We start from the raw sequence: 22,534 nt of genomic DNA on the forward strand, positions 1-22,534 counted from the left end.
AACATCAGAGCAGCAGATGTGTTACTTATTAATTCAAAAGCTTCTTGTGATCAGAGTTCTACTTATTTAGCAAAGTTTGGTCAACATGGACGGACAGATAATAAATAAATACGTCTGAGAATATGATCATTCGAGATCTTTTCATTTAGAAAGTTATGACTTTGTCACATATTATGTCATTTTTATCATTTTAGTTTGTTTTGCGGGAGTATTACTTCAATACAGCGATAAATGTTACTTTTGTAGAAATTGTAAATATTTAACGAACCACGAATTTTTGATACTACTAAATAATATAATAAATGATAATACTTTCTATGTGCTGTTAGTTTTCTGCAAATAACAATTATATTTAACAAATATTTCATAAAAGTATTATGATAAAATGCAATTATTAATATATCGCTATTGTGCACTTAAATATCTATAATAAGTTTATGTGATATGTGGCTTCTTGCCTTGTTGCATAAATGTCCGGAGGCAAGTAAACTATGGACTGAATTTTTATAATTTAACCACTTTTCGTTGGACTATAATACTTTACGATGTTCGTTCAGAACATAAATTTAATCGTCATGTTACGTTTTATTAAAAACTTCGTTTAAGAATTTTTTTTTGGAGAAACTGGTTAAGCTCCACCAAGAAATTTTTTGAACAATCAAATATCGGCACACACGCACTCTCCTTTAACTTGTTAAGACAGTACTTTTAACTTTCTGTAGAATAAGTTCTAGAAATCGTCATTTGTGCATATCTTTACATTTCAGTGGTTTCTGAGCATTTTGGAATACCTCAGAAAAAATCGATGTGTGTATGTGTGTATGTATGGATACAATCAGGGCCGGTCCTGGGGTCCTTAGCGCCCGCATGCAACTTTTTTTCTAGCGCCCCCCCCTATTAATTTTCACCGTTTTAACAGTTTATCATTAAAAGTATATAAATATTTACATATTTTTTTTAAATTAATTTTTAATTATTCTGATAGTACACATAAAATTAGATATAATCCAGAAAGCTATAAAATATATTGATTTTAAATTTATTTATTATTATCGATATCAATAAATAAAACAGTCTCTGCAATAATTTCACTTTTTAGTAATATTTAATATGTAGTAAATTGATTAAGGATGTAAGTTCGACTACCATAGCAAAAGAATTAATATTTTTGTTAGATTAAAGTTATAGAATTTAAGAAATGCATTTCATAAAAGTATTTACTATTTTGATATAAAGATCTTTATATCAAAATAATAAATACTATTTCTGAAATGCATTTCTTAAATTCTATAACTTTAATTTAACAAAAATATTAAGTGACATAAATAAATTAATTTTTAATTATTCTGGATTTAGTGCACAAAAAATTAGGTATAATCGGGTATAAAATATATTGATTTTAAATTTATTTAGAAAATCGAGGCAATTCGGGTGTTGATTATAATCAAGTATTTTGAAATATTCAATTATTTTTAACGTTTGTGCAATATTAATATTTAAAAAAAACTAGCATTTAATTTTCAAACATAACACTCGTATTTCATGTTGGATTTTTTAAATTTTAATTTAATTTAATTTTTCATCATTTACAATGTCCAAAATTGCGTCGTAAACTTCTCCTTATTGATATCGTAAGAGCCGTCATATTCAGAGTATCAGCTTATTGTTTTAAAGTTAAATTTTTAACGTATTTTAGAAGTATTATTCAAAAATCAGTAAAAAAAATGCAAAGAAATTACACATTTCTTGAACAATATTGAAAAAAAACTTATTATATTTGATATGTATTATTTTTGTATAGTTAACAATTATTAAATTTAGAGTATGGGCACCACTAGGTATAAAACAAGCCTTAAGATTTTCGTTCCAAAGTAAATTTTGCTTCCATTTTTTATATTTGTTCCACGCATTTCTTTAACATTCAAAGTTCAACAGATGCGAAACATTTGCAACAAAAGCAAAAGTTACAATTCAATTTCTCGGAATAAACAAGTCATTTTTTAAGCACAGACTCCACATTTTTTATAATCAGTTTATATTTTTTAACAAGTTCCGATTCAACTAAATCAGCTCGCAATTTTTCGTCAATAATGCCCAACAACTAATTTAATCTTTCGCAGGTTTGCGCTTATGGGATTGAACATTAGATAATTTCTTTTTCGATTCCACGGTAACTTCAAACAAAAAAAAATTAAATAAGTAGAGTAAGCAATAAACAGAGCTGTTATTTACTAATTTGCAGAATTATTAATCGTTTAATTGTTTCTACTGATATCACATTGCAAAATAAATATGCTTTTTGTGTCTCCGTAACCCTAGTTAAGTTAAATTATTTATTATAATTTATTAAGTATTCTAGATTTTAAATAAATAATTCTAGATTTTATATAAAAAAATATAAATATTATATTATAAATTTAATTTCCGAAACTCGTTTTGGCGCCCCCTAAGGCTTGCGCCCGCATTTTTTGCATGCATTGCATGCAAGGCAGGACCGGCCCTGGATACAATTATTCGTTCAATATTTTGGTTTGTTCTGTGGGAATATTACTTCAATGTAGCGATAAAAGTTACTTTTGTAGAAATTATAAATATTTAAAGAACCAACGACGGCTGATTAGTTTTTGACAAAGACAGGTCATGCCGTAGATATTTATACGAAGCAAAAAATGATAAAATAGCTTTTTTGAGCGAACAGATCAACCGAATTGTATAATTCAATAAACATTGGATTCGTATTGACGGCGAGACATGTTGATTAGGTTTTGCCAACGGCAATTCCAGTGGGTTTGGAGATACGAAGCAAAACTTGTGCTGACAGTGTGAATAAATCATTAGTTTTTGTGAAAGACAAAAAAGCCTATGATTAAAAAAAATCAAAAATGATACTGATTTGAATGTTAATTTTAGTTGAAATTCTAAAGCTTTCTTATATATTCGAAAAAAATGATTTTAACTTTGCAATCAGTTAATATAATATTTAGAAATATGATATAAGGTTTTTTAATGGTTGGTCTAATTTGAGATGAGGCCCTTAATTATAAATCTTTTCGTGTAAACATATATAAACGTCGTCGTATTTTATAATTTATATATAAAATACGACAAATAAATGCTACAGTATTTATAGTAATTTTTATGAAAACATTTATAACAATTGTTATAATTATTGACATTTTTTTGTTAATTATTGATTAATTTTATTCCTCGAAAGTTTAATTATCGCACGGTAATTTCCAGCAATTTGCTTTAAGGCGAAGTGCCATCCTCCACTAGTTTCATTGGTATTTTGAAGAAGTTGTATGACAACTTCAAGTAAATTTACTTTTAGTTCGTTTTGAATAATTTAGTATCACTATATATATTTCAATGCATGGTAAAATTACTTTTGCATAAGTGAAAGAGTCCGTTTTGTTATCTTTTAATTAAATTAAAAATAATTAGTAGAAAGAATCATATTTGATATAATTATGAAAACTAGATAGTTGCATGTAAAGCAACACGCGATCAGCATGGAAAATTAAATGAGGTTATCATACATGAGTTCACTATGAAAATTAAAACTAAGCCTTTTAATATAACTATTTAGTATAAAAATTGTATTTGGATAATATAACGAGTTGTGGGTGTATGTATTCGTCGACGTTTTCTTAAAAATGGCAGAACCAATTTAAAATTTGTTGAAATTGTTTCTTTAAGTGAAAGTTGTTAAAGTGTTTTTTTAGTGAAAACTGCAAAATTCTTGTGAACCAATATTATTAATTTAAAAACTTTTTTAAAACTTTTATTTGGGAACCGTGCTGATTAGTTTTTGACAAATTCATTCGTAATTGGGTACTAATTTTTGGGCATTTTTAATGTATCCATTAATATTAGATAGAAATTAGAAATGAAATATAATACAAAATAAAAGACAGTACTTTTATTTAAATGATATCCATACGATGATAATTAAATATCTAAAATAAAAAGCAAACTAGTGGTATATGGCATCATGCATGAAGGCGAATTGCTGGAACTTTTCTTTCCTGATGGTTTCAAATATATTTTTATAAATACTGTATCTTTTATTATTCTTATTTTATAGGCAAAATATGAATTGGACGACGACGTTTATTTAACTTAATTAATAGGATTTTGAATATATAAACTGAATTGCAAAGTAAAAATTAATTATTTGAAGTTTATAAGTGATGTTTAGAACTTCAGCAAACATTAGAATTAAAATTCGAAATATCTTCGATATTAAAAAACTATATTTTTTAAAAACTGAAACAAATCTCCAAATACAAGCAGATTTTTTTTAAAATTTTTCAATTCCTATTTTAGGACGATTACATTTACTTACCCTACGGGAAGATAACTAGAGGTGCATGGTGCACCCGCATCGTGCCTCAAGGCAAATTGGTTTTCGTACCAAAAATTAAAACTAAAAAAATTAAAATATTATGAAAACTTTGAAACCAAAAGTTTTATCAATTCTTCATTTCGTGAATGCGAATAATTTTTTTTTTAATAAAATGAATGAATCATTCAAATCTGACGCTCTCAATAATTGAATTACCTTTTTTGTCACTTTGGCACTTGCCTTTTTTCAAAAACTAATCAGCATGTCTCCTTATCAATAGGAATTAAATTTTCTTGAATCATCCAAATCTGTTGATTCGTCTTTATGGAATCAACGACGAAAATTTGTATTCGAACACACTCACACATACACATACAATCATTTTTTCTAAGGTGTGCCAAAATATTCAGAAACCTTTGAAACGTAAAGATAAACAAAATTTTTCATTTTCGTTTTTTTGCAATTACTCTACGCAAAGTTAAAAATTGGTTCAAAAAATTAAAAAAATCTTGATGGTGAAAATTTAGGGTTGCATTTGTTTTTTTACTTACGAACTATAAAAAAATAAAATAAAATAAATAGGCCCTTGCTTTCTAATTAGGGATATGAAAAATAAATTATATATATTTTCAGTCATACTATTCTTGATCATACAATTTATATATATATATATATATATATATATATATATATATATATCTTATATTTAAAATTCTTCAGTAACAATGTAAGTTTCATTAATCCTCCTAAATTAAAATTCGGATTTTCATGAATCTTCCTGAAGTTTGTTCGGGAAATTTTCTTGAATGTTTTGATTCATAGAAATATAGTTAGATTGTAGAAATAAATGGAAAAAATTACAAAAAACCGCTTATCATTGTTTGACCTTTAAAATATTTAAGGCATGTTTTGACATTAAAAACAAATGACAACTGTCATTTGCCAAACATCTCTATTCACTTATAGGCTAAGGCAATATTAAAATATAATAAATTCATGATTAAAAATAAAGAAAATGTAATGTCTACATTATTATTGTCGAAAAGCAGCTGAGATGTGCCATAATTAAAATAATATAAGATGCAAATAACATGCGTTTGACAGTCTGCGCAATCGTGTTCTCAACGTACGCGTGGTTTGCTTTTGCTTGCAATAATTTTGTTTGCGCACTTTGCGAACAGATTCGCCGTACGAATTCAAGCAAAGGAGACGAGCCATAAGTGATTGCGCTCAAAAATATTCAATTTGCAGTCGTTTTGCATTACTATACTAAGTCACAATACAAAAAAAAAATTATTTAGAATTTTCATTGTGCCAAAAATTCATATGTTTGTCATTGGGTACGGAATATTTACTCAATAGAGCGCTTTCGGTCTGAACTTTTTTTTACTGTTTTCCAATTCGTTTGGAATTTTGGAATTAGGCTCATCTTACTCTCAAGTTCAAAAGTGAAAACAATTTAGACTCCTTTGCACTACTCGGGGGATGCCATTTCTTTTCAGTGGTGTAATAACGTTGGGTGTGGATAAAAGAACTAATTATAAGAGAAAAATGTTTAATAATGTTTTTCAAAAAAGCAAATACTTTTCAAGTTACTGGCTACTGAAAATTTGTTCCTTTTTTGCGTTTCTTTTTCTTCAAAAATATACATTTTAACGAAAATTATGTAATGAACAAAATTATATTAATAAAAATCCTAATAAATCGCTATTTTACAGTGTTCTAGGAACAATATTAAGTTAATTATGAGAATGGGTTTTTATAATTCTCTAAATAAGCTTTAAAAGAAGTACTTCTGCGTGTAAAATGAGTGAGCAATATCATGCAATTAAAAGACGCATACAATGCTTTTTTTTTTTCATTTAAATCAAATAGTTTATGAGTGCCATTTCCACCAAAATTAAAAATAATCGTTTTCCATCTAGAATTAACTTGGTTTGAGAGATCTTGATGGATTCTAGAAAATACCATAACATTAGTACAAACGATTTTCAAAAAACTCATGATTTCATAAAAAAATCCATTAAAAAAAAAACAATTTCTCATTATAATATCTCTGAAAGAATAGGTATAAAAGTATATATATATATAAAAACACAAGGTATTTTGCAGACTAATTATTGCTTTTTATTATTTTTTTGTTACACAAATATTGATAGAGTTCTAATTGTTTAAAGAGCGCGCGGCTGTCCAACCGGAGTGTCTTTCGAGCCCTTTAACCCTTCGCCGTTTCAAAATAAGAGAAGTTACGGTAAAATTTATGATAGAGAAAGTTGTAGCTTATTTAATCACCTTTAAAATAGTATATTACAAGTTATGATAAAATCAGAATTAAGAGAGTTATAATCTAATTAATGCGGGGGGTGGTGACGAAATGCAAATTGTTTTCACTTCTGAACTTTAGATTAAGATTAGCTGGGCATACGCTTTTTTCCTCTCCATTTTGCAATAATTTTGTTGATAGTAGGTTGAATAGAGCACATGTGAACAAAATTTGACAAATTAATTCACTTCAAATATGAACTTAAGTAATAATGTATATTGAATTATTAGTGTGAAAAATGCAATTTAGATATTAAAATACTAAAAGCCAGTTAAAATATGGTACGAAATTATAAAAATTGTAGGCAACATTATTGAAGCAATTATTTTGGGTAGAAAAATCCAAGGTGATATTGTACCTTGACCGCATGCTATATATTAATTCTTTCTGAATTTGTTATACTTTTTAAAAGATTTCAATTTCCATCACGTGAATCTAGGCTATGACAATAAATACATGGTGATAAATTTGGAAAATCAATGTTTTAGCCATGAATAAACAAAAAATCATTCATTGAAACATCCACATCTACAGGTATGTCTAAAAATATTGTATAACCCTTACATTCAATAAAATAAATTGAGCTATTGGAAATAAATTTGTTCTATAAATCGCTGTGTATAATTTTTAATATATAATTTTATTGAACATATTTTAATATTTGTTAAATGGATAATTAAAGAGTTAACTGTGGGAATTGAGAATAATCATTTTATTTTAAACAGTACTACATTTAACATCACTCATATATTGGTGTAAATAGTAACTCGAAAACAATAATAATTATTTTTAACTGAACGGTATAAATATTAGTATAGGATATTAAAAAAACGTAGAGGTTGGTACAGGACAACGTCTATCGGGTCATCTAGTATATATTTATATACTAGACTATATATATATATATATATATATATATATATATATATAATATAACAATTTCAACCTATCACGTTTCTACCATTGTTCGACCCACGGCAGTAATATCATCTATTTCCGTATCCTATAACTCTACTAAAGTGACCAATGTCAAGAAGACATATTTTGCATGTTACTTATTTTTCTTTTCACAAAGTAAAATATCTTTTCAACGGAATCCTCTCTTTTGATATCTTACACGGGTTTCCAAGTATCAAATGAGCGTCGATGTAGTCGAATACATTGAAAATGACAAATATGTACATGAAATTCAGAGACAGATGGAAGAAAAACAGTGGCGTACAAATCCGGGATGCTTTTTGAATAATTGTAATATATATTTTTCAATATTATATATTTAAGAGCAATCACAACTTTACGAGTCGAATAAACTATTGCGTTGAGCAATAATTTTCTTAAATTTAGAACTTCTTTTCCTGGATTGTCCCGGGTTTCCAGAAAGTATTGGTTTTGCAATGATTTGATAATAAAATTACAATTACCCATGAAATATCTGAAAATGATATATACAATGATATGCTTATGTCAAACAATACGTTGCCGAATTCGAAATCTCAAAGGCGAGTTCATATAGCTTAGATATTATATGAAATAATATAATCGATTAAAGTTCTTACTGAAGGTCAGTATTTTATAAAAAGAGATTTTGAATCAAAATGATTGTCTTAATTCTAACAAAACTTGGGCCTTTTTGCCATTATTATTGACTGTGGTCCACGAAATGTCATTCACGATTACTACCCTAAATTTGAAATACACAAAAATAATGAAAATCAATCACAATAACCAAAAAATTGGTTATAGTTTTATCAAATCCTTAGGTTTTGCCCGAATGCTCATAATTATTACATTGCATGAGATATTTTTTTCTCTATTTTTACCTTTTCCGTAGGGTAAATTATAGCAGTCTCACTTACACTGTGTGTATATAGTATGCATGTGCATCTGGGTACAATTTTTTGCTCACGATTTCCAGAGCATGGATGAACCGATTTGATTGACTCAAAAGTCATTCCATTCTTATTGTCGCGTATCGACGTTTATAAATGTTTACAAGAAAAGTGAGTAAACAAAATATAATCCGTCTTAGAATGACAGACCGTATCTAATATTTCATCATGCATTAGAGAATCTTCTCATATTTCTAAAAATTGGGCCAACGGTGGCGATATCGGTTAGCACGTGGGCTAGTACCAACTAGTCCCGGGTTCGCTGGTTTGATCCCGCTACCGCCGTAGCCCGACATCAGGCAACTTTGATGTCAAATTTCCACTTGGGGTTATAGATCACAATATAATTTCAAGTGGAATTTGTCCTTTGTGGACATAGTTGCATCATTCAATCATATGTAAACTATTAGACGTAAGAGCTAATATAAACCCCACACATAGCAGAATGATGAACCGATGGGTTGCCTCTTATATAAATTTCATCCAGGTCATAAGTCTAGAACAAAAACATTATAGAGCATATAAAGTAAGAAGTTCTAGCAAAGAATTATTTATTCGAAGTATCCAAATATACATCTTCGATATTTGAAAAAAATTATTTTGAAATTTAAAAAATATAAATTTGTCAAAAATATTTGTTTTGACATGTTGAACCTTCTGAAACTGCGTTTCCCTAAAACTAATCATTCACCCCATCAACACAAGCAAAATATGTTTAAATCTATATCTTAATCTGCCAAAAACTAATTTGCTCATACCTTCGTCAATACGAATAGAATAGTTTTTGAATTATTCTAACGGGAAGCTCTGTTCTATCAAATACGGCGACTTTTGCATCTTCTGCTCTGTATCACAGAACCTGACTTTTTGGCAAAGTCAGGTTCTAATTAACACGTCTAAGTAGCAGTTGCACGTCTTGTGTTATTTTGTCTATAAAATACGATTAATGATGTTTCAGTATTTGTACTAACCTGTTAAAAAACATTTAAAACAATGGATATTTATCATTGATAACCTTTTGTTGATTAACTTCCTGTTGAGTAAATTATAGTAATTGTAAAAAATAGAGAATGAAATTTTTTATAGAACTTTACATTTCAGAGGTTTTTGAACATTTTTGCATACCTTAGAAACAATGTGTGTGTGCGTATACAAATTTTTGTCGACGATATCGGGAATACGGATCAACTGATTTAAATTTTTTTTATCGAATCCTATCGATTTTGACATTCGATTTCTATTAACAAGGAGACGTGCTGATTGGTTTTAGGACAAGGCAGGTCAATCCGTTTCACAGATACGAGGCAAGCAGTGCCAAAAATAGAAACTGATTTTTTCAAAAAACGGTTTATCCGATTTTAATAATTCAAACAACATCTTGCTTGTATTGAGAAAATGAAGAAATGAATGAATTTTAGAGAAAGCAAGTCTAGCGGTTTCGGAGATGGAGTAAAAAAAGTAAAAAAAAATGATATTTGTGCATCAAATTATCATATATTTTATACAGATATTAATAATAAGTATAAATTTTGTTTACATTTCTATGGGTTCTGTACCAATGTTCATCCGATAGACTGTTATGCGCTACATACTTCGATATTTCTTTTCTAAAACAGCCACGCAGCACGATTGCTTTGAAAAAAGTTCAACATTTTCAGATAAATTTAAAGTAAAAAAAATTTCGAAATATAAAATAAAATCAAACTTTTCAAAAAAGTCAAGTTTTTTCAATATTTTGAAAAATCTCGTTTTTTCATAATTTTTTAAATTTTTTAAATGGTTTTTTGGCCATGCACTACTAATTATTTTTATTTTTCGAATGTTTGATTACGGTGCGGAAAGCTCCAGCAATTTACCTTAATGCACAATGCCATGCACTACAAGTTTTCTTATGATGATTTTTAGAACACTGCATATCTATTTTTTTAAGTAAAACTTTTTTAGACGTAACCGGGGTGTAAATCTAAAATTCTACGAGTCGATTGTGATTAGTCGTGGTGTCGAGTGAATTGAGATCTTTTGTTATATTCGTACCGGCGTACATCAACAAGGAGATCGGAATGTGATTAGATTTCAAGGTTACATCGTAGTACAAATCTTGATTTAATAAAAATGCCTGAATCAGAAGAATATTTTACCCTGTCTTCCGTAAATAATTATAATGAAAATAGTAAAACAGATTAAACATTTGTGTAGTACACTTACAAGAAACGTAAGTTTATTGAAATAATTTTATATAAATCTTTAAAGTTATTAAAATGGAAAATATTTTTATAAGCAAGATAGATATTACAGCTGCTCAAAGAATGAGATTGTATTGTCTGGAAAAAAATGAAAAACTAGTTGGTTTGGTATTTAGCCTTGAGGCAAGTTACATGAACTTCCCGATATGTGTAAATAATTGACTTAATCAAAAAAAATGTGTAAATAATATACTTCATCAATCCTACTTTAAAAAAACGATAATAATTTTAGTAAAGTTTGACGAATTTTTAAAATTAAACTACTTGTAATGCCGTAATATTACAGTAAGTTCTATAAGACTATGATGTATATCGCCAAAAAAAGTTCCATGAAAATCGGCTTAATTTTTTTTTTCAACAGTTAATTACAAGAAAACGGCTCGGTAGATTTTCACCTAAAATTAATCAGTATCATTCCCAACTAATATCTCTCGAACAGTGTTTGATTTTTTAAAATCGGTTCGGTAGGATGAGCTTAAATGTGGACGAAAAGTTTAACACTTTTTTTCAAATTACAAAGAAACGGCTTCGCAGATCGTTGCACAAAACTGACAAACAATAGTCCTCACCGAAATACATCAAATGGCTTTTAAATTTCTAAAATCGGTTCAGGCGTTTTTGAGAAAACGTCCATCAAAAGTCTAATTTTGACAAATGCCAAAAAGACCATACTGATTTTTGCAAACTTTGACGAATTTTTAAAGCTGAACCAGTTGTCGTAGGGCCGTAATATTTTAGTATGACCTAGAAAACTATGGTATCTATCGTCAAAAAAATAATCATAAAAATCGTCGAAATTTTTTTTTTAAAAACTTTATTACAAGAAAACGGCTCGGCCGATCTCTACCAAAAACTAATCAACACGATTCCCAACCAATATCTTTCGAACGGTTTTTGAATTTTCAAAATCGATTCAGAATTGCGGGCTAAAACGTGGACCAAAATTTTTACATTTTTCTGCAATTTACAAAGAAACGGCTCGGCCGATCGCCGCACAAAACTTAGAAACGATAGTCCTCATCGAGATACATCGAATGGCTTTTAAATTTTTGAAATCGGTCCAGCCGTTTTAGAGAAAACGTCGATTTACGGCAAAAAATCTGTTCACACACACACACACACACACACACACACACACATACTTTTTCCAAATTTGGTCTCATTCGATTCAGAATGGCTTGAAACGTCGAGAAAACATAAAATTAGCGATTCGGATTTTTTGATGAAAACATAAACTTCTCCTTCGGGAAGTTAAAAAATACTGGCAGTCAATGAATGTATGTTAATTTCAATTACACGAAGTTTTTCAAACACAATTACATGATGAGTGCGAAAATAAAATTTCTGTATGCGTCGTTTAATATAATCCACTGTATGGACGAATATTATAGAATTTATTAATCAGCAATTACTTTATTTCTCTAATGAAGGTGCATTTCTAAATGCTAATTACAATGACAAACCGATCATGTCATATTTGAAGTATGACTTTAATTACATTATTGTTTTCAAATATTATAAATATTTTTAATGCTTTCATAAGTATATAATTTATAATTTATTATTATATAAATATGTATAATGGTTGACAATAAATGAGTTTCCATACATGGTACTATAATACTAATAATTATTATTCAAAGTTGTTATATGATGTATTTATTCTTAACTTAAATGCTATCGTACAATAGCAAAAAAGTTCTATTTCAATCGCCTGTGAACCTTACGCGCACTCTTTTTTTCAAATGCCCCAATTTCGCCGCCACTGCGAGTGAATCTACCCGGCTGTCCCACAACCGCGCCGCGGGTCGCGCGTGGCTGTGCGTAGCTTTGACCTAGCCTTGAATCGTAGCATGTAACGCTCAGATGTATTATGCGTTACTGACTACTGTTGTATTTTAAACATGTTAAATGTATTTATGCATACATGGGGATTTTAGTTTTTCGAATTCTGTTCACGATTATGGCCTACTTTTGCATTTGGGATAAAATATAACGCGCTTTAAAACGGTAAAACGATTTTCGTCAATTTGCATAGTATTTGAAAATTCTTATACTGTGTCTATTGCATATGGCTAATTGGTTATATACCAATCAGATGAAAATGTCATGGTAGCACAATTATTATTGAATAATATTATAGATAAAATAATTAGGAACAAATATATAAAAAACTAGTGGTGTGTATGGCATCGTGACTTAAGTCAAATTGCTGGAACTTCCCGTACCGTAACGGAATGTTCGAAGAATATTAAATGTTTTCAAATATATTATTATAAATACCGAAACATTGTATAATATCTATAAGAATGATATAAGCTGAATTGCAAAGTTGAAAATATTTGTTTAAAGTTTATTAGAACTTGAGTCAGAATTACAATTAAAATCTGAACTATTTTCGATATACAAAAAAAAAAAAGAAAAAAAATTGAAAAAAAAATTCAAACAATTTTTTTCCCTAAAGCAATTATTTTGTTAAAACAAGCAGAAAGATTTTTGAATCATAAAAACAGCCATTTTTTGCACATTTAGCTCTGTATCTCCGAAATCACCACTTCTCCCTGTCAAATAATGTTTTTTGGATCATTCAAATCGGATGCTCCGTTCTTTCAAAAACCCGATTTCTGTTTTCTGCACTCTTTGCTTCGTATCTCGGAAACGGCTGGACCTGACTTTGCCAAAACCTAATCAGCACATCTCTCTATTAATAGGAATCGAATGTTTTTTGAACCATTCAAATCGGTTGATCCGTGCGCCCGAAAACGTGCACGAAAAATTACATACACACACATCCATTTTTTCTGAGGTATGCCAAAATGTTCAGATACCTTCAAAACGTGAAGAAATGTAAAAATTTTCAATTTCGATTTTTGGACGATTACAATAACTTACCCTACGGGAAGTTAACTATAGTGGTGCAATGGTATCGTGCCTTAAGGCAATTTGTTAGAACTTCCTACACCGAAAATTAATATTGAATTTTATTAATATTTTTGATTTTTTTAAAACTAAAATAAAATTAGCTTTTTGAAAATTTCTAGATTTTTGATAAATTTGATTTTTTTTTGTAATTTGAAATATCTTGAAAATTTTGATCTTATTTAAAGCAGTCGCGTTGCGTTTGCTGCGTAGAGATGAAATATCGAAGCGTGAAAGCGCCGCTTCGCAGTATAACGGATACACATAAAAATAAAATTTGTTTTTATCATTAAAATTTCTATACAATATCTGATAAGTGCATGTGCCTATGACTAATGATCATTTTTGAGAAATTCAAGTGCCTATAGCCGTTATTTGCAAAAGCAGGTTCAGCCGTTTCGAAGATAATAAAGGGCAAAATGTGCCGAAAATGGTAATTTAGTTTTTGAGATAACGAAGCATCCGATTCGAATGATTTAAAAAAAAATATCAAAATGAAGAACTGATAATTTTTTTGGGGGCATCCAATTTGAATGATCCAAAAACCATTCAATTAGTAATGATAGGGAGAATCGGTGATTAAATTTTGGCAAAGGCAAAAAAATGCAGTTTTTGAGAAAACTATGTATCCGATTTGAATGATTCAAAAAATTTTCTGTTTGTATTGATGAAACAATTGCTTGTGGAAGTTTTTTTTATTTCAAAATTAAAAAAAATATTACTAATTTTTTTATATCGAAAATAATTTGGATTTAAATTTTAATTCTGGCTAAAGTTCTTGAATTCTATTGATTAAGTATTGTTTATTTACTTTTCTTTAACACATATATAAACGTCCTCTTCTAATTCATAAGTTCTAATATTTTGTCTATGAAATTAGAATAACAAAAGTTACAGTATTAATAATAATCTATTTAATACATTTAATATTCTTCAAATATTTCGTTACGGTACGGGAAGTTTCAGAAATTTGCCTTAAGGTACGATGCCATACACCACTAGTTTTTTTGGGCTTATCATTTCCTTGTCTTCTCTAGCTTATTCACAATGTTGTATACAAAAAAACTTTTTTTAAAAAATGTATACATTTCCTATGTCGGATGTTCTATAGATTTATTATACATTTTTCTTCCAGCTTGCTGGTGAGGCGACGAAAATGACTTCGTCGTCCATATCGCGCGAATGATCCACATCATCGATGAATCGATTCACCGATCGATAACCGATCGTTAATCGATCTCCGATAAAATCTACCAATTTCAAACAAAATGTTGAGTCCAAAAATGCAGCGCACTGTGCGCGTCAACGACAGTCAGCTGGTCATGCTGTCGGATAGGGCACACTATGACCACTCACAGGTAAATAAAATTGTTTTTTAAAAAGATAATAATAATATAGAGCATTCCTAGATCCCTGTAGTTTACTGCAAATTAAATTAAATTCAAAAGCACTATATAAGAAAAATCATGTAATAACAGCATTATGATAAACAGGCTTCTGGCGAAGAGTTAGGTTAGGTTTGATATCAAATAGAGAGCAGTTTTAGTAGTTAACATTGTTTTGATAACTAACGCAAAACTTCTAGCAGTGAAACTAATACAGGAAAATTAATTGCACTATTAATTATTAAAATTTAATATGTTAATATTCATATTTTTTCAGTCGGGGTATTTGCATAAGAGAACTGCAGACAGCGGCAAGTGGCAATTGAGATGGTTCGTCCTGTACCAGGTAAATATTTGATTTTATAATTGATCACTTTATATTTCGGTATTAACAAATCATAATCACTAAATCACCAATATCAAAATTACTAAATTATTGTTAGTAATAAGCAATTATTTTGTTAATGTACCAGTTAGGTGGGAAAAAGTAAATCAAATGGTAATTTGAACATTTTTCTATGTGGTAATACTGAAATAGTGTTAAATACAATAGATTAGTCATAAAATCAAATCATACAAGAAAACGCAACCGTCTACACCCCCAGGACGGTTGTGACAGGCTTAAATATAGGTTACAAAAACAATAGCTATAAACAACAAATAGTTCATAACGACTTTTATTGTCAGAAATATGTAATACAATACAACAAAATTATTAAAACTAAGTTTATTAATATAATATAACAATATATAACAAAACAATTTTTTTAACAAAGTTATAAGAAAAAATCTACGTGAAATTTTTTGTTTGCTTGTATAAAATATATTTTTTTTTCTGTTTAATCTTCACCCGAAAAGATTACAACCGATAAGTCACAACATATACATGTCAGATAAAACAAAACTAATTGCTGATAACTAACTACTAATGTTCAACTTACACCAAAATAAGAAAGTGATATATAACCGTAATTGATATACTCGTAACAGTTATTATTAGAATAAATTGAATTAAAAAACGTACTTTTGTTCCTCAAAAAGCGATATTGTCAACAGATAAAGTTAATGTAGTGCGCTTACTCAATGCAATAATGGAAACTATTGTTCAAACACATATACATTATTTTTCTTCTTTCAGACCATCATAACAAGGATCAATAGAACAATCCAAAAATATTTCTTTTCCTATATGTTGATTATATAGAAAATCGGTGACTTATAATCCAATGTCATTACACGAGTGTTTGTACTTGCTTTATTTTTATATAATACATTGGCTGATATTTTTTTAACTTACCGAAAGAGAAGTTTACATATTCGCCAGAAAATTCGAAAAGTCAAAAACAATTTTTAAGTTTTCACCACGATTCAAGTCATTCTGAATCGTTTGAGCCCAAAATTGAATAAGTATATGTGTGTATATGACCCAAAATTTTACTTTTCTCAAAAACGGCTCAAGCTCGATTGAAAACTGTGAAAGTCATGTGTTGTAACACGATATGGCCTCGCTTTAGAATTAGCAGAAAAGTGCAATTTTTTATTAATTTTTCGCCGATTTAGGCGAAATAAGTTGGGAATAATTCTGATTAGCTCATAATAGAGATTAGCTCCGCACTTCTTTATAATTATTTGTTGATTTTTTTCGTCAATTTTGATTAAACTTTTTATCATGGTCGACCTCATGGTCTTAAAGAACATACTAAAACATTATGCTCCTGCGATAAATTGTTTAATTTTAAACGTTTGTTAAAATTTGTAAAAATGGTTGCGCTTTTTTGACATATAATCTTGTTTTAATTCTCAGCGATTTTTGATTATTTTTAATATATTATAATTTTCTAATGCACAAGTCAACAATCTTTTACGGCATGGGTATGTCATAACTGTACTTGCCGATCAATTTATTAGTTTTTTTTTATTTAATTTTTTTTAATGTTATTCTAATGATAATTCATAGTAATTGAAGTTAATTTGCTTCTGACTAATTACTAATGCGATATACTTGAAATAATATTAATGTCTTTTGAACATGCGATTTCTACCTCATTTATTGTGGAATTTCTAGAGTTGGTTTAATTATTCAATGAATATAAAATGCAACATTTTATTTATGTTTTTGTAATAAATTATTTATAAAAACTACCATTAGATTTTAACTATTTTTCAAGTTAGTGATTGAAAACACAAAGCATTTCCTTAACATATTTACGTTTTTTGATAATTTTCACACTATGCATATGTATGCATAGTGTATAATACTCATGTACGATATATTATTTACTCGTTGCGATTGTTTTAAAGCATTTTTAATTAAAAACTATAAAAATTAGCCAAAATGAATAGTACCGCTTTGTTTTTATTTATTTATTAATTTATAAGCTGTTCGGAATTATTAATGAAAAGCATTATTTGAAGCCACGGATACTGCAGATTTTATTGATCTCTTGCAGATTATCCTTTACATAGAATAAATATTTTATTTGCAATAATTCTGTTTTTCTGAAAACTATAAAACGTTTAAAAGTTATTGTAAGCTCAATATTGTTATGGTCTATTTTTAGTGAACATTTTTACATTTTTAATTTTGTTATAATATTATTATATATCTTTCACAATCAATGTTATTATTTATTGAAATGAATAAAACAGCCAATGCGTCGAATGTAAACAATTTAATTTATTTTTTATACGTTTCGAGACTAAATGTGTCTCATCATTCAGCTGAATGATGAGACACATCTAGTCTCGAAACGTATAAAAAATAAATTAAATTGTTTACATTCGACGCATTGGCTGTTTTATTCATTTCAATATGTTTCAACGTCGAACAAAAAATCATCAAGTTATTATTTATATAAATAGTTAAAATTCAAAAAACAAAACATGCGTTTTTTCAATTAAATTTTATTTTAGTGCTTATATATAAGTTTCAAATAACGAGCAATAGTGTTATAAAGTTTTGTGATGAAGAATGGAATTTTAACTATAAGGTTCTGAATCATATTTCTTCTAAAGTTTTGAAAGACATAAAATAAATATTTTATCTGCCACTTGCGCTTCAAGTTATTTCTATAAGTTGATATTAACTCTATACTACCATTCGAAAAATCTTTTACGTTTTGTTGAAAATTTTAAAATAGTTTTATGACTGATGACCGTTTTTTGCAGATAAGTGCAAATTTAGGCCTACGAACATAAGGTCACTATTAAATATTTAAAATTTCCAAGATTAATTAGATTGAAACACTAACATAACAATTATTGAAATTGAAATAGAGTTTAGTTTACTCTGTTATATCGTTTACTAACTCACTTTCTCATTGATATAATTACCATTATTTCAAAAAACTAATTACAAAAATATTATCATTTTTTTCCAGAATTTGTTATTTTACTACGAGACAGAAGGTTCAGGCAAACCTTCAGGAGTTCTTTTGCTTGAAGGCTGTTACTGTGAAAGGCTGATCACTTCCACTCAGACCCAAAGTGCTGCTTTGGCAGCTAAGTTGAACAAACAGCAAGATCCAGAAAGACAGGTCAGTTTAGTTTTAATATTTGTATAAATTATGAAAGTTGGAAGATTTTTCCGTGAAAAACTACTCTGGAGGAGACTGGTTACAGTTGTTCCAATTTTTTTTTATCAGCCATAATTTTGTTAATTTCTCAGTTAGCTGACAGAAAAGTAAATTAAATGGTAATTTGAACATTTGTCGAAGAAATACTGAAATGCTATGAATTAGTCATAAAATCAAATAATACAAGAAAAGGGCGTAACAATACAACATGAACATTTACACAATGCTTATGAATAAAATATAACAATATATAACAAAACATTTTTTTAAGAAAGTTAACAATAATTCTTTGTGAAATCGTTTTTTCGAATTTTTCTTTTTCTTTTTCATTCGTATTTTTTTCTTCGTTATGTTAGATTTTTTATCTGCTCAATCTTCATCTGAAAGGACAAGAAATACATGTCATAACCATACCCACAAAAATTGTCACAAATTTTGAAAACAAATCATCATTATGACTGAGCTAAGTTATCTAAGCATAAAACTAATTGCTAGTAAATAACTAATAATATTCATCTTGCAGCAAAATAACAATCAAAGCCATTTATGTGTATACAAAGTTATTATTATAAAAAATAAAACAAACTAGTGGGGTGCATGGCATCGTGCCTTAAGGCAAATTGCTGGAACTTCCCGTATCGTAATTAAAAATCTTGGTACGAAACCCAAACAAAATTACACAAAATGTGTACACATTATGAAAATCTCTATAAAATATCTGATAATTTGATGTGCATAAGTCCAATAATCATTTTTGATTGCCAAATGATATTTTTTTAACTTATTTTTATTGAGAGTCCATACCCGCAATTTTACCAGTTGTTCATTTCGTCAGTACAAGTAAAATGTTTTATGAATTATTAAAATCGGACACTCCGTTCTCTTAAAAACTGAGTTACTGTTTTTGGTACTTTTTGCGCCGTATCTTCAGAAGACTTGTTAGACTTGTTAGACGGTTAGATTTGTCTCCGCCAAAAACTAATCAGTACGTCTCTTTATCAATACAAATCGAATGTTTTTTAAATGATCCAAATCAGTTATTCCATACTGTCGAAAATGTCGAGAACATTTTTTTTGAGCCATATAAATAAACTTCAAAACTAGTTGGTAGTGGTATTTTGCCTTGAGGCAAGTTACGTGAACTTCGCGACATGTATAAATAATCGACTTAATCAATAAAAAATAAAATAATTTATGAGTGATTAAAAGTATTCCGAGTGTATTGATTACACATATTTGAAAACTAACGAACATATTAACTCGGAATATTTTCTAAAAGCAAATTTTCAAAAATAAACAATTTTTATAATTGAACCAGTTTCCGTAGGACTTTAATGCTTTAGTACGTTCATCAAGATCAAGTACTCTATCGTTATACCAAATAAATCTTCTAATTTTAATTTTAACCAACGTCAAAAAACTTACTCATTTTGTCAAACTTTGATGAATTTTTAGAATTAAACTACTTGTCGTAAGGCCGTAATATTCCAGTAAGTTCTATAAGATCAGACAAAAAAAAGTTCCATAAAAATCGGCTTGAATTTTTTTTTCAACAGTTAATTATAAGAAAACGGCTCGATTGATTTTCAACTAAAACTAATCAGTATCATTCCCAAATGATATCTTTCGAACAGTTTTTTATTTTTGAAAATTGATTCGGTAATATGCTTTTAAATGTGGACGCGAAATTTAACACTTTTTTCCAAATTACAAAGAAATGGCTCGGCCGATCGCTACACAAAACTAAGAAAAATTAATCCACATCAAAATATATCGATTGGTTTTCAAATTTTTGAAATCGGTCGTAGGACCGTAATATTTTAGTATGATACATAAGACTATGGTATCTACCGTCAAAAAAAATTCATGAAAATCGTCGAAAAAAATTTTTTAACATCTTATTGCAAGAAAACGGCTCGGCCGATCTTTACCAAAAACTAATCAGGTCGATTCCCAACCAATATGTTTCGAACAGTTTTCGAATTTTCAAAATCGATTCAGAATTGCTAAAGCGTGGACGAAAATCTTTTTACTTTTTTGCGATTTACAAAAAAACGGCACGGCCGATCGTCGCGCAAAAGTTAGAAACGCTAGTCCTCTTCGAGATACTTCGAATGACTTTTAAATTTTTGAAATCGGTCCAGCCGTTTTTGAGAAAACGTCGATTTACGGCAAAAAATCTGTTTACACACACACACATACTTTTTCCATATTTGGTCTCATTCGATTCAGAATGGCTTGAAACGTCGAGAAAACATAAAATTAGCAATTCGGATTTTTTGATGAAAACATAAACTTCTCCTTCGGGAAGTTAATTAAATTTCTTGGTACGGAACCTAATAAAATTGACACGAAATGTGTACATATTATGAAAATCTCTATAAAATATCTGATAATGATGTGCATATGTCTAATGATCATTTTTGACCGCCAAAAGGCATTTTTTAACTTATTTTTATTGATAGTCCTTAACCGCTAAACATGCCTTTCCAAAAATTTAATCACTTTTTTATCTTGTCAATACAAGTAAAATGCTTTTTGAATTATTAAAATCGGACACTCCGTTCTTTTAAAAACTGAGTTACCGTTTTTGACACTTTTTGCCCTGTATCTCCTTATGAATACGAATCAAATGTTTTTTGAATTGTTCAAATAGGTTGACCCGAAATCGTCAACAAAAATTTGTATTGGCACACACACACACATACATCCATTTTTGCTAAGGTATTCCAAAATGTTGAAAAACCTTTGAAACATAAAGATATATAAACATTTTCATTTTCGATTTTTTTGCGATTACTATAACTTGCCCTACGGGACCCTTTAAGCGATGCGTTATACAGATCATGTTAATGTAACGCATTGACCAAAATCAATAATAGGAACAAAACAATATTAAACTTACTTCTTGTTATTTTCTAAAACCTTGTTGACTTTATCATACTTATTATTTCAAGTGACAAGTTATCCATATTTGTGCGTAGAATTTTTTCCCTACTACGCACCGGTGTAACCGAATATTGATAAATGTCACTGTATCCAATTTTCCGTGGCCACATGTGGTGCTGCTTTCATATTTTAATATATAAATGAAATATTGGTTTTGTTTTATAGCTTTTTTCACGAGATAAAAACGTATCTAATATAAATAGAGGTATGAAAGTTTAAGATGCAAAATATTAAACAGAATTATTAAAATTCTGAGGAAAAGATGAGAAAAGTTTCTCAGAGCTGAAAAAATATACTTTTTTATATGAATACGATTTGGATTTTTTTTTCATTTTTTTATAAATTTGAATTGATGAAATTTGATGACACATGTTGAGATTAAATATGAACTAGCAAATATGCTTTTTTAATATCAAAGACGAAAATAAAATTTAATTGATTATTAAAATTTATTTTTTTTACTTTATATAAACTATTTTAATGTTAAAAGTGATTGATTTATTTAAATAATTAGAATAAATAATAATAATATTCAAAAATGAAAGATGGATTTCAATTGAAGTACATGATTTGGAAAATTGTTTTTTATATTTCATAGTCTGACCAAATAAGTACAGTATCAAAAGAGATAAAAAAATTTAAAATAGGTTTTAAAAAGTTGATATTAGTTGTAAAATTATTATGTTTATTGTACGAGTTTATGGTAAATTTCGGAAACCTTAGTATAAATAAGTGATAAAAAAATAGTGCGCGTGAGGTTCACACGCGATTGAAGTAAAACTTATTTTTTACTGTACAAGATGGCATTTAAGTAAAAATAAATGCAGCATATAACAATTTTGAGTAATGTTACTCCTGATGCAGATATTTATTAGTGCCAATTATGCACATTTATATAATGAT

At 28.5% G+C, this 22,534-nt stretch overlaps 1 protein-coding gene across 1 annotated transcript in view; it reads left to right on the plus strand.

The window, feature by feature from the left end:
- LOC113387740 (ras-specific guanine nucleotide-releasing factor 1-like) overlaps window positions 1–22,534 on the plus strand; it is a 130,770-nt gene that overhangs the window by 98,384 nt on the left and 9,852 nt on the right. The window contains exons 2-4 of the mRNA XM_026625112.1: window positions 14,858–15,080; window positions 15,385–15,453; window positions 18,488–18,643. Of these exons, the coding sequence (XP_026480897.1) occupies window positions 14,991–15,080; window positions 15,385–15,453; window positions 18,488–18,643 (315 nt within the window). The 5' untranslated portion in view covers window positions 14,858–14,990. The remainder of the gene's footprint in view (window positions 1–14,857; window positions 15,081–15,384; window positions 15,454–18,487; window positions 18,644–22,534) is intronic.

Source organism: Ctenocephalides felis, unplaced genomic scaffold (genome assembly GCF_003426905.1).
Source record: "Ctenocephalides felis isolate EL2017-DRISC unplaced genomic scaffold, ASM342690v1 CF-g0.4_SCAFFOLD_00845, whole genome shotgun sequence".
NCBI lineage: Eukaryota > Metazoa > Arthropoda > Insecta > Siphonaptera > Pulicidae > Ctenocephalides > Ctenocephalides felis.